Raw genomic sequence first — 13610 nt, forward strand, 5'->3', positions numbered from 1 at the left:
CATTTTATTTCCAGTTCACACCGCTCTGTGTTTTCACACTCCTCCTCTTCCACAGTCAAACCAGCTCCAACACTGCCTCGGGTCAGTGCATTCTGTGACAAATGTAGGCACGAATTGGCTCAACACAGTTTAAAGCAATTTTGGAGGAACGTGTTGGACTCCATCACTTCTTCTTGAACAAGTAATAGGAGTGAACTCGCCATTTGCTCTGGGGGCTAATGTTCTCACTCCTGCTCTCTCTCGGTACTGATAGGGTGGCATATAAAGCTGCTGCCAAGTTGCCGTTTTCAACTTTAAAAATGAATGATTCAGTCTGGGGGGGGGTGGGGGGGGGGGGGGGCTTACCGAGAAATGTCAACAGAGTGAGTGCAGCAGTAGAGAAAGGTTTAGACAAAGTAAAACCAAAAGATTTGATTTTTTTTCCCCACTGAAATATTTTCTGAAAATGTACATAATACATCAAAAGTACTCATTATGCAGAATCCTTCACAAAACAGCCGAAATTAATCCATTTCTGACTAAATGAATTAAGACATTAATGAGGCAGATGGTTAAGGTGGAGCTCATGTGAAATACTTTATCTGTTGGGCTGTTAGTTTAATCTATTATGGAACATCATATTTTATTTGTTAACCATATGGTCTCAAAAATGTTAAACTAGGCGCCGAGGCTCTCGGTCGACTCTCGCATTAGAACAAGCAGAGTATTTTTTAGTTCAAAAGGATGAAATAATATTTTTGTCTTGAGGCTTCAGCACTGGTAATTTCACATAAAACAAAAGGCAATTGCATTACGAAGCAATGCTCCAAGCGGGATTAGATCCATGTTGAAAGAAAAGTGTGGGAGTCTTTCAATACACCGTGAAGGTTTAAAAGAAATTGGACCAGAGGCTGCTGAAAGACCCCGCAAACCAGCTGGAGCTGGAAGTGTCCGAGGTGAAGGTCTCACTGCGCATCGCAACGAGATGTGCCGACCTCTGCGGGTCCCACAGGTGAAGCCATGTGAAGTGTGATGGCACTTTTCAATGCAAAACTAAAAAAGAATTATATCCAACCTACTGTGAATGGCTCATATCACTTTTGCCCTTTTAAAAAAGGGAATTCAACTCCCACACACTTATCAATTTTGGAGTGAATGCGTTCCAATGAAAGCAGAGCCGTTTTCATGCGCTCCTTATTTTCCTCTTGAATTGGGATGTGCAGAGGCACGAGAGCCTCATGACGGAAGAATTGTGTTGCTTGGACTGTGGAGCGAAAATGCACAACCTCTGAAGATGTGCTAAACTTTCCATCACGCCGAAGCCTTTCAGCAGCCGCTCGGAGGTTACGCATCTTTCCTCTCGACTGCCTTTTAGAATTCACTTCTCGTTGTAGCAGCCTGCTCTTGGTGACAGAACAACGCCGGCCAGATTAATATGAAATACCTGCAGTAAATATGAAGCTTTTAAATGTTTTGGGGTATTTTTTGCTATATATTAAGTGTTTTCAAACAGATTTGCATGTTTTAAACCTGAGTAGCCACAATATCACACTATAAAGAGACATTTCAATTCAAGAAATACCCATTCACAAGGCCATTTTTGCAGTTGTTTTTATTTCTGTCAGTGCAAAACTGGAATGTCTTACAAACTTCAACATAAAAAAAATGAAGAGAGGATTTAGTATCTCGCCAGTAAGAGAAAAAAAGATCTGGCACTGTTGCGTGTCAAATTACATGTGATTCAGTGTTTATGGTGGGATAGGACAGTCCAATTCAGTGGCACAAAAAGCGACATAGTATCACGTCCTTTCAGAGGTTTCTTTTTAATAACTCCTGCTGATGTGATCTGTGGAAAGAAAAGAAAAAAAGTGGCAGTAAAAGAAAAGTTAGTGACATTGAGGTCACAGAAGTAGTTATTCACAGACAACAAAGAAACAAGACAATACGGCGTGACCTTCCGAGCCGCTGGCGAGCCTGAAAATTCAATATGAGGGTTTTCTAGCAAAGCCAAGGCAATATATGGCATGATGCAGTCCTCCCGAGAGAGACATCTTATCACACACACACACTTTGTGGAGCTGTTCCACAGAGAATCAAGTGATAAACTGGCAACGAAGAGTTATGTGACAGAGCACCCGAAGGACAATGCTGTATTTCCTATACATGTATTTACAGCCCGCTGAGAGAAAGACACAGAGTGCAGATCCATGTTGAGAGGTCCTCATCCTCACTGAATGACAGCGATTGAATGATTCTTTAAACTAACTGGTGTTCTTTTTTGCTGATACAGACTTCATCAGTGATGAAGGGTGGACAGATCTCGTGGGTTTGTGAGCTCTGAGCTCCCAAATTGATTCCAGCCTCAAAGTAACACGGGGGACAACAGGCAGCCGCAAGCATTTTGTCTTTATTGTGATATTGCTATGCTTTTTAATATGTTCCTCTGACATTACAACAGCTTTGTTTGTGAAACGTTCATATGAAACGGAAGAGCTGACAGCACATTATCAAAATGAATCCATGAAGTGTTCAGCATAATAGGGGAGTGGTCTCGCCTCACAGCAAGAACATCCCAAGTTCATGTCCGACGGTTCAGGCCTTCCTATTTGCATATTCTGGGTGTAATTGTATAGACCAGGGGTGTCAAACATAAGGCTTGTGGGCCAAAACGGGCTCCAATCCTGCCCGAGAAACAACCAAGCAAATTGAAAGAAACTATGAAGAAACCTTTGACTTTTAAAGAGTTTTCTGAGGAATGCAAAAGGCTTTAAAATGCATATTTTGTACTACAAAGCATCATTAAAACTGCCTTAATTTTGAGATTGGAGTAATTTTTGTTACTAATTGTGAAATGTTTGTTGTGAAACCTATACTTGGCCCCACAACAAATCAAAGACTTTGAAGTTTAAATTTAAAGGTTAATTTGGAACTATTTTAGACACAAGATGAAGTTGGGCTGCATGTGGCCCCTGAGCTGAAATGAGTTTGACAAACCTGCTATAGACGGATCTGTAAAATGATTGGAGTAATGACGAGGTGTCGACACATGGTCAGATAACTAAATACTGCTTGCTTGCAGAAAGGCACAAGAACAATGATTTATTTTTATTTTTTAATTGCTCCATTGTTTGTTGCGTGTGAATTTGGAGCAAGAGCACCGCAAATGAACAGCTTTTGTCACGGTACGACTTTGTTGCAGTAGTTTGGGTCCACTTTCCAAAGTGCAGGGTGAAAGTGAACCAAACTATGCCAAAAGTGCCCGAATCGAAGTCCTGACTATCCTGTGTGACAGCACCCGTAGTTTTGTTATAGTGGAAAAAATACAGGTACATTTTGAAAATGTTAACATTTAAACCACTTTTTTCCCCCCCAATCTATATGAACAACTGGACAACTCTAAATAAAATATGGATGTTCTGCCTGCCATGGCATTTCTCTTTAGACTGAAGGATAAAAAGCCTGTTGCTTCTCACAATACACAAGATTTCTGAAGCATTTAACAAGCACGTGTCTTACCTTCTGTAAGGGGGCAGGGCAACACGAGACGGACATCGATCTCATTCAGCCAATGAAGTTCATCACAACGAGATGAAGGACGGTGTGAGCGAATAGAAAGTCAGCGAAGGCCCGTTCGGGGGAGATGGACAGGAAGTCTCCTTTGTTCTGTGGGTTGATCTGGATACGAAGACACACTAAAGAAAGAAAAAAAAGATAAAAAAAAGGTTTTGTATCACTTTTAAAACAGTACTTGTCTACTATGTTTTTGGATCAACGATCGGCAGTTACATCAGCAGAAGTCCTGCATTGCAGGGTTGTAATATTCTCCACAGGTTCAATTTAACTGCTAAGTTTAATTCAGATAAAGACGGGGACGGGCAACATAGCTAAAAATGTTTTATCATAATTATAGTTCTAAAATAAACCTCCCCTTTTAGGGTGGACGAGCAATACTAATCCAGTGGTCACAGAATCACTAGAATCAGTTTTTTCTTTTAATTAAAGCAGAGCAATTATTACAGACATGTACTAAAAATAAAGACATATCAGATTTTTTTCAAATTCCAAGCATCTAACTAGGACAAGAGAAGTTAAACTACTTATTGCCTGTGTCATAGAAGGCTTCGAGCCAAGTTGAAGTGAAAGTGTCACAGAATGGGAGTACCATCTATTTTGTGTAGCTTAACTCAAGGTTGCAGACCCGGTGAGATAAAGCCTTTCACTGGGATTGTTTTGGTTGTGTATGTAGAAGCAATTGCTATTTAGGGAAAAAGGTGCCAAGTATAGAGCTGCCTGGCAAGAGGAGAAGGAGCAGGAGCCTGTGAGGAGGTTCATGGATGCAGTGTGGGAGGACATGCGGGTGGTGAGGTGTGAGGACACAGGAGGCAGAGACTATTGGAAGAAGATGATCCGCTCTAAAGACCTCAAAAATGCTAAAAGAAGAAGTCCTGTTTTCAATCAAATATCAAACTGTGTATATTAGTTACAACATTCAGAGGGCAGGTGTGACAGTATCATAGTCTACTGCTTAAAAAAATACTTATTATTACAGAATATTACAACCCTGTTATGCAGGACTTATGCTGATATATCTGCTGACAGCACAGGTGCTACAACAGAAGCGGCAAACCACTCAAAAGCCAGAAAGAAGAATAGGAAGGTTGAAATCTGGCAAAAACTCCCAAGAGCAGCCTGAAAAGTTGAGGGATTAAGTTTTATGGACTGATAAGACAATAATTTGCTTTTGCTAAAGTGATGGAAGAGTTAACATGTTCAGAACAACACAATTTGCTGATGGCTCAATATATACAAGCTAACCTATGAATTACAGGGGGGGGGGGGGGGGGGGTGTCATGGCTCTTTAACATCTCATTGACCTTTACTGAGGATGCAACACATGATGGCAGCATTTGATTTAACTCAGAAATCTACAGGCATTTTATTCCTGCCGTTTTGAAGAAAGATCCTTCATCATGCGGCAAGATAATGACCTAAAACACACTGCAAAAATAAGTCAGGAATTAATGCAGGATAAGAAGTGGAAATCTCGAAAATGATCGAGCTCATTTCCAGACCTAAACCCTATAGAGCATCCAAGCTACCTGCTGAATAGGAGCCCTAACAGATTAACCCTTTCACAACAAACAACTGTAAAAGGCAGTGGCAGAAGTCTGGAGACCAAAAATGTGATGCTGACAAAAACAATGAATCTGCAACTAGATATCAAGTCTCATTCACGTCATATTTACCTGCTCTAATATTTGCATGTCCAAAAGTACCAGCAAGTTATTTTCTGGTCCAGATGTACAATGCAGTAAATATAAGCTAAAATGTACATCTCTTGTCTAATGTTTATCATTTGACACCAAAAGCAAATGTTTTTAAATGAAAGAACTGTCCTGTCACAATACTTTTGATAGGGAGTGTAGGAACTGGCTCCTGTATTGAGCACCATGAGCATATTTTACTGTCTTTTAAGGGCTGAGGTGTAACTCTCCACTGGATGCGGCGTGATCACACTTGATGACGAGTGGTGGAATGGCCTCTGCAGCTCGTACTGCAGCTTCAATATGTGCTATTATGTGCTGATATGTTGCCCAATTCAATCTGCATGGTTTTTGCCTTCGATTACGAGTGTTTTAGTACTGAAGACTGGTCTTGGTCTTGACATGTTCTGCTCTTAAGTCTTGACTTGGTCTTGGCCTTGGGATGGCATGTCTTGTCTTGATTTGGTCTTGACCTCTTAATATCTTGCTCTGGAGTTGGGATGCTTGTGTTAATATCTTGGTCTCATCTTGAGACGCTCTAGTCTTGGTCTTGTCTCGGGTCAGAGGGTCTTGACTACAACACTAACGATTGCAATTGCCACGTGTGCCTAAAACCACACCTGGACACGTATTATACACCGTTGTAGCACCATCCGCCACTCCTCCACACTAAAAGTGCATCATATTAATTTATTCTTAAAAATGTATTACAACTTCTGGTGCTAACTCGTGCTAGCTCGGTGGCTAACTTAGCATATAAAGGCACGAGACCCTCATGTGACTATAAAAGCACTAACTGACGCTGGCCAACAGTCACACAGCTTCCATATGCACATTTAACCAAGTCGACATTCACCTGCGAGGATGAAGGAGCCCACACAGGAGATGAATCCGGACAGAAAGCTGTTGAAGGGGAAGGTTCCGACGAGCAGACAGTAGAGGAACTGCAGCGCTCCCGTCAGCAGGATGTACAGCAGATAAGCGTCCACCACCTTCAGCTTGTTGGGCGTCGTGGTGGTGTACTCCTCCAGGAACCGGGAGATGACAGAGATCACCGAGTTCGACATGGTTTCTGCGTCTCAACTGTACAATGTGACTCCAAAGCGGCGTCTTTCCCAGTCAAAGCAGTGACGTGTCCTCACACACCGGAACCGCCCTCGTTGCAACGAACACAACTTCCGAGTAGCAACAAAAGCATCCGTATCACAGGTCCGACTTTGCAATGACTGTAAAAGCGTTTGACAATTTTTTTGCTCGTGTAATTTCACTTTTATTGTGAGCATCCGCACTTTTTTGTTATTTCTATTTTGCTCTTAATATTGAATTTTTCCTCTTCCCTGAACACCCGAGGCCTGCTGACAACCTCTCACTTCTTTTAAATCAGGACACTATTATTTGCTCAGGTTTTCCAGTAAACATGAGGTTTTACGGGTTTTTGATAACTTTATTTTAATAAAGCTTTTACTCTCCTTTATGTGTTGTTCTTATTCACTTTTATAGTATTTCCTCTATTTCTCTGTGAAGCATTGTGAATTGCCTTGTGTCTGAATGGTGCAATATAAGCAAGCTTGCCTTGCCTTAAGCATCTCAGACTTACAACTTCAATGTCTTGGCTTTTTTTTTCAACATTAAGATTTTTATCTTAGTATATCCATTCATCTTCACTTTATTCAGTGCAGGGTCGCACATAACTATGGGTGAAAGCAAGTTACACAGGGACCACGTACCTTCGTCCACAGGTCACCAGTCCATCACAGGGTAAACACACAGACAGACGACCACACACACTATCATTCACACCTTTTGTCAATTTGGGGTCACAAATGAATCTGAAATGTCTGTTTTTGGACTGTGGGCGGATGCTGGAGGAAACCCATTCACACTCAGGGAGAACAGGCACACTCCACACAGAAAAGCCTGGCCAGGATTTGAACCCATGACCTTCTCGTTGTAGGACAAGAGGACAAACCACTGCTTCATTTTTTTTCCACTTTTAAGTGCTGTTGGAAAGGTAAAAGGAATAAAGGACATAATGGGTACTTTTTTCAATAATTGTGAAATTATTTAAAAATGAATAACATGTAGAATGACCTGAAATTAATCTATGTATTCGGTTTGTTTTGTTTTTAAAAGAAAAAAAACCTGTAGTTTATGCAAAATAGAAACATCTAAATTTTACGTTTACTTAATTCACTTCATCTGGCTTTTAAACTAGATTTTTCATCCTGATGGTGGGCATTTATTAATCTATTGATATACTATATTAATCATCAAAGTGATCAATCATAAAAACAACTGAACTCAGTTAAATTCCTTTAAGGGTTAATGATCACACTGCTTACATTTAAAGTACCTTTTTTTCCCACTTTTGTTCTATCTGTATCCTATTAATGTCTCTTTGGTCTTTTTTTCAAATTGGTTGATTGATCGAATAAAAGACCTTATCAAGATCCATAAATATCTATTCATCCACCTTAAAAATAACCCTGGAGGATATTTTTTGTTTTTGTTTTTTGTTTACGCATCTTTTTAATTAATTTATATAGATCGTTGATGAATACGTTGTTTCCCCCTCTAATTTAGATTTTACTTCGGTTTTATTGCTGTTTTTCTAAATTGCGAAAATGTTGAAAACTGATATAATAGACAGTACATAGCAAAGATGCTACATCCGGAAAGATGACGAACTCCAAACAGTTATTAGGGATGCAGCTGTTGGTCAACTTCAATCTAATTTCCAACCACTTTTTTTTTTTTTTATGTAGACAACGAGCCAGGTTTTCTGTTTTGATAGAAAATATGGTGCATTTTTTTTCTTATTATTTCAAATTTTCCTCTCACTCACGAACGATAAACACGACGAGAGTCGCCCTTTGAGCGAGTTGTGGGTGACCCATCGCCTCAATAAGCGATCTTTGCACTCGGTCAGGTGACGTAGGAGCGAAGGAGTTACAAAACAGCAGAAACTAGCATAGCTCCGTTCATGTAATAACAACACAGACACATTACGACGAGGGATCAAGCTCAATTCGTGTGAGTGCAGCACCCGGAACATGTCAACCGATGGATCCTGCTACGACCTCAGATCCTCTTCATAACGACTGTGAACCCGAGTGAGTAACAGGCTCTCACAACACAAGCTGTCTCCAACCACATGTCAGCTCAACTTTTACAAACTGGATGAACTCAGACTTTATTTCACTGACTTTGCATCACATTCTTTTGGAGGGGGTGTGGGTGCTTTGTCATTGTGTCGACTACTTGTTCTAGTTTAATAGGCTTAGATTACAGAACTTTTTGTGCTTAGACATCCGTAGGACAATATACTTTGGAACACATAAAGCAAGTTTTAATTGTATTCAGCTATGTTTTTTCGTCACATGTTCTGTATTTGACCTTTTTTTTACAGCCACACTACAATAAATTAGTTAAATTGCCGCAAATTATGTAATTTGTCAACTTTCATCCGGTCTCCTGTTATGTTATGTAAGGGGGGTAACGTGGAGCCTGGAGGAGTGGCTCATTCTAGATTAAATGATATTGTGTTGAATTTACCCTCCTGACAAACAGGATATTATTTAGTTTTTGATTTAGTCACTATCTGGAAAGGGAGAGGCAGCTGTGACACTTCCTCAAATGACTCAGCAAAATTAAAGTGCTCCTTTTGAAAGCTGAGCAGGTGAAAGATCTGGTGGACCTGTTGTACACTGATGGTGGAGGTAGAAATGTGAGATAATTTCAACCCATCTTTTTTTTTTAGAAGAGACACTACAACAACCAAACGTTGGTAAGACGCTTGTATCATTGTGTGCTTGTGTGGAAAAAAAAACTAATGTGTGGTAATGGGCAACCAGGAAAACAATCAACTATTCGGTCATGCTGTGTCCTTGCCCTGGCACGGACAGCCAGCCTGATGGCAATGCAATGTGACACCTTTGTATGTGCACAATGCAAATATTAACATTGACTACAGTGGCTTTAACATTGGACCTGTGCCGGATGCATTGATCCTGCATTGCATTTCCCCTCAAGCCACCAACCTTTCATTCTTCTCACGTTTCTTTCCATTTTGCTTCCGTCAGGTCCAGTTCAGTCGGGAGTTGGTGGCCTTCCTGGCGTCCAACTTCCATGTCTCTTTTGAAGACTGCGGAGTCCAAGATCCTCACCTGTAAGAGCACACTGGCATCATGCTGCCTGATTATACTGAATACCCAGGAGTGGATGTAAATAGAAAACTCTTCTTCTTTGGTGTGTCAGGTATTCAAAATGACCTATGGGCCAGATTTGTGACCCTACCAAGCCAGGACCGGATATGGACCCTGTCCCTCACCAACAAGACGGCACGCAAACCAGCAGAACAAGGTACTCTCCTCTGCCATCATTTTCTCAGCTTTTGTGTTCTTCCAAAAAGAAATCCGACAGAGCTATAAAGCATACATCATAATCCAGACGACATAACTCTGATGTCTTTCTCGTTCCTACTTTCCCCCCAGCACCCAAGACTCCCCTGGTAATGGTACACGGCTTTGGTGGAGGGGTGGGACTGTGGATCAGGAATCTGGATGCGTTGAGTCGGTCACGGCCCGTCTACGCCTTCGACCTCCTGGGCTTCGGCAGGAGTTCCAGGCCTCCCTTTCCCTCAGACGCTGCCAAGGCAGAAGAGCAGTTTGTCAGCTCCATTGAACAGTGGAGGCAGTCTGTTGGCCTGGAAAACATGATTCTCCTGGGACACAGTCTCGGGGGATACCTGGCTACCTCCTACGCCATCCAATATCCATCTAGGTAATAAAGCAGATGAGATATTTTATGGAAAAATGGCAACAAAAAAAAACAAAAAACATCAAGGGCAGCGACACTGAATGACGGTAAAAGAAAGTGATTTACCGTTAAGCTTAAGGATTCCGGACATCAGTGAATCAGTTCTGTAGAGAGACACTACTGAAGTCAGAGATTATACTTGAGTCATATTTATGTGTTGGCAGTGGCACTAACAGAATGGTAAAGGCGTCATCCTGCTGTTAAAAAAAGATATTTTGACATTATGAAAAAACAGCACTTTTTTTGGTTTTCTTTCAAAAATAAACATGATTCCCAAAACATTTTTAGGTAATACATTCAGTTACAGCAACATATATATATTTTTTTGAAAACATTAATAGTGCCTCTGATTTATGCCCGTTGTTGCAGAAACAAAGGCAAAAGAAAAAACCCACCCAGCTTTGCACTTTCTCTCAACTCTTGACAGCCTATTATTTTGCTTTTAAGTCATGAAACTTTTCTGTTTTGGTTTGGTCTCGCTGTGTTTTCAGGCTCTGGAGAGCATCATTTAGACCGAACAAGCTGTTGTTTGATGGATTGATAAAAAAGATCAATGTTTGCCAGTATGTTTGCTTGAGCAGCTTTTGTTTTATTTTATATATTTTTACTGCTTATCCTACTTCTGAAGAGGTTTGCAAATGTAAATGAATATTTCTTAAGATGGCATTTTTACCAAAATACAGGAAGCTATCAGATAAAACCATACTGTATTTTTGGATCGTGCTTATATAAAGTGCTTCCACATTTGTCTGGACAAGAGCAAAAACCCTAAAAACCCTTGTTTACATGTGAGATGATTACAAATCAATATCAGTTTCTACATCACAGTAGTGTCTGGGTATCTTTTTGCAGAGTTTCTCACCTCGTCTTGGTAGATCCCTGGGGTTTCCCTGAGCGACCCCAGCCTCAGCCCGAAGATGCTCAAGGCCAGGGTACAGAGGTGGTGAAGAGGTCTATTCCCCGCTGGGTGAAAGCCATCGCAGCAGTCGTTTCACTCTTCAACCCGCTGGCCGTCATTAGAGCAGCAGGCCCATGGGGTAACCTGCCTTTGGTCATGTTATGGTGAATATAGTAGCAGAATGATCTGTGTGTCCCCCTCATCTCACGTTGTGCTGTCTTTCATTCAGGTCCAGGCTTGGTGAACAGGTTTCGTCCTGATTTCAAGAGAAAATTTGAAGATCTGTTTGACGATGACACCATGACACAGTACATCTACCACTGCAATGCACAAACACCGAGGTATTTAAAAAAAAAAAAAAAAAAAAAAAATACATTTATAATATCAGCTTAGAAAAAGCTGTGCTACAAACTAGTGATGTCCTACCGTGTGTCCTTCTGCCTCCTAGTGGAGAGGTGGGTTTCCGAGCCATGTCCGAGTCCCTGGGTTGGGCAAAAAGTCCCATGCTGCAGCGTGTTCATCTACTGCCCCCGACCATGCCCCTCACCATGGTGTATGGTGCACAGTCCTGGGTGGACAGCTCGTCAGGGGACAGCGTGGCCCAGATTAGGGGTCAGAGCCACACCAGAGTCCAGGTGAGAGGAGATCCAAACATTAAAATCCGTCAATACATAAACTGTCTTGTCTGAAATACAATATTGAGCTTCAAATTGAATTGTGTCGATTCCCTTCTGCAGCTGATAAATGCAGCCTCTCACCACGTGTATGCAGATCAACCAGACGAGTTCAACAGAGTGGTGGAAAATATATGTAAAACAGTTGACTGACCATCTGTGAGTGTGTCTTCTGCATATGAGCACTGACCGGGTATAGACAGTTCACATTTTAGCACTTCAGCCTTTGCATGTGAAGCATGCCGGAGGGTTTTGGTATCGGGGTATATCTAGACAGAATGAGTTTGAATGTAATTACATTTTCTTTTGTATTGTGACAAGTTATGCAGATTATTGCTGTAGAACTGCATTCTGATATATGTAAGCCAGTGTATGTAGATTTATTTATAACATCATTGAACTCAATTGTTAACCTCATTACAGCATTGTATTATGTTGTTTTTTATTGATCCATGCACATATCTCATATTGCACTCACTCTGTTTATAAGTGGTGGCCACATGACGGTTGAGTCAGTCTTTAACTTGTGCCTGACATTATTTCTTTCACTGCCTCTCACTTATGTGTGTCTCCCACTGTCTGTATTTTATATGTGAAAGCAATAAAACCACACGTGACATAAAATGCCCCCACGCACTGCACTTTATAGCCCAACCAGTAGAGGGCGGTAATATGTGATGTTTAGAGGTGCTGTCTGTATGTGATGAAGGTGAGTAGAAGTTGATAAACAGAGGGAGGCAAAATGAAATGAATCGGTTTGTTTAAACGGCATTTTTAAATTGCAAAAATAGTAATAAAAAAGGTAAGAAATGCAAACAACCTTTTATTAATAATGTCAAATATGTGAGGAAAGAGACTTAAACAAGTAAAGTAAAGATGTCCAAAAATACATGCATTTTGTTGATATGATTGTATTAAGCAAGCACACAAAAATCCACATGAAACGTATACCTTATGGTTACAAACTAACATAAATACTTAAACAGTCAGGAGACATAATCAAGTTAAATGCCTCACAACAGGGACCAGATAAAGTGTGTTTATGACAAAAATATTTTCTACACTCATACAGAGAGTAAATCGGATAAATGCACACGTAAACTAGTAAAAATGAAGCAGAGAAAAAATGTTAACCCTTTACCAAAGGACATCTGGAGGTCTTCTGATTCTTCCAAATTATTAAATATAAATGCATGTCAATCATCAAAAACATGATTCGATAGTCTGTGTTATGTTTTGGCCACGTTTACCTTTGCGAAAACATCTCTCCAAGTCAGTGCACTTGATTGATTTATTTGACTTGAAATGAAAGAAAAAGGGGAAACATGCTTGAGCACAACCAAAGAAACAGATTGTATAGTGGGATAATGTTAGTTTATCGTGTGTAGAACAGAATTCCAGTCACTTTTTTTTTTTTTTTAATGCTAAGAATGGTTAATTGTGTTTCAGGTTCACCAGTTTAAAAACATTTCAACAGAACTGTATTTAAGATAATTGACACAAAATGGTAGTCATTCACACTTTGACTACTTGTGAAGCATAGAATTTATTTCATGAGTGCTCTTTCAAGGTTAACATAAAATTGCCATGCTCACTCTAAGCTAGGCGTATTAAAGCTGTCTTTCAGAAGTAGGTGAATTAATGTCTATCCTTTCTGGATGTGCCCTCCATACTGTACGTTTATAATTGCTATATATATATATATATATAGTTACTTGGCAGTGGTGGCAGAAACGGAACTTTGCATTTTAAAGTAAACATGTCAAAGTGCAAACGAAAGCGGGAATAAGTCGCAAAAATAGGTAAACAAATCTGCCAGTTTTATTGATATTATCTGAAATCTGTCTCTGAGTCCAACTCCTAAGAGACTGCATTGACGGCTCCCTGCTCCGTCTCACCTGATTCAAATGACTAGGTTGCCGTGGAGCTTTGCAGAAACCTGATAATGACCCAGCTGATTTGAATCAGACGTGCCAG

The 13610-nt window shown here is 40.5% G+C and overlaps 2 protein-coding genes across 3 annotated transcripts; one reads left to right on the forward strand and one right to left on the reverse strand.

The window, feature by feature from the left end:
- Window positions 1-1574: 1574 nt before the first annotated feature.
- dad1 (defender against cell death 1) lies at window positions 1575-7185 on the reverse strand. Its single transcript, XM_080471793.1, has 3 exons — window positions 6100-7185; window positions 3496-3671; window positions 1575-1825 (listed from the first exon to the last, which is right to left on the reverse strand). Exons 1-2 carry the CDS (start codon window positions 6308-6310, stop codon window positions 3541-3543), a joined length of 342 nt encoding a protein of 113 aa, XP_080327919.1. The 5' UTR covers window positions 6311-7185; the 3' UTR covers window positions 1575-1825; window positions 3496-3540.
- A 725-nt stretch (window positions 7186-7910) lies between these two features.
- abhd4 (abhydrolase domain containing 4, N-acyl phospholipase B) lies at window positions 7911-12515 on the forward strand. 2 transcript variants are annotated; one of them, XM_080471751.1, is made up of 9 exons: window positions 8171-8356; window positions 9004-9030; window positions 9326-9411; window positions 9501-9605; window positions 9737-10025; window positions 10914-11098; window positions 11189-11300; window positions 11408-11594; window positions 11697-12372. In XM_080471751.1, exons 1-9 carry the CDS (start codon window positions 8307-8309, stop codon window positions 11784-11786), a joined length of 1131 nt encoding a protein of 376 aa, XP_080327877.1. In that variant the 5' UTR covers window positions 8171-8306; the 3' UTR covers window positions 11787-12372. The 2 variants fall into 2 exon arrangements, with proteins under 2 accessions (XP_080327878.1, XP_080327877.1); XM_080471752.1 differs by lacking the exon at window positions 9004-9030 and having other exon boundaries at window positions 7911-8356; window positions 11697-12515.
- Window positions 12516-13610: the final 1095 nt, after the last annotated feature.

Source organism: Lipophrys pholis (genome assembly GCF_963383615.2).
Source record: "Lipophrys pholis genome assembly, chromosome: 1".
Lineage (NCBI taxonomy): Eukaryota > Metazoa > Chordata > Actinopteri > Blenniiformes > Blenniidae > Lipophrys > Lipophrys pholis.

Excerpts from the sequence above, each read along its gene's own strand:
- dad1 (XM_080471793.1), bottom strand. The coding sequence starts at position 6,310 with ATGTCGAACTCGGTGATCTCTGTCATCTCCCGGTTCCTGGAGGAGTAC. Across the intron at positions 3,672-6,099 it reads GGGCTCCTTCATCCTCGCAG|TGTGTCTTCGTATCCAGATC; the intron begins GTGAATGTCGAC and ends TTCTTTCTTTAG.
- abhd4 (XM_080471751.1), top strand. The coding sequence starts at position 8,307 with ATGGATCCTGCTACGACCTCAGATCCTCTTCATAACGACTGTGAACCC. Across the intron at positions 9,606-9,736 it reads ACGCAAACCAGCAGAACAAG|CACCCAAGACTCCCCTGGTA; the intron begins GTACTCTCCTCT and ends CTTTCCCCCCAG. Across the intron at positions 11,595-11,696 it reads AGAGCCACACCAGAGTCCAG|CTGATAAATGCAGCCTCTCA; the intron begins GTGAGAGGAGAT and ends TCCCTTCTGCAG.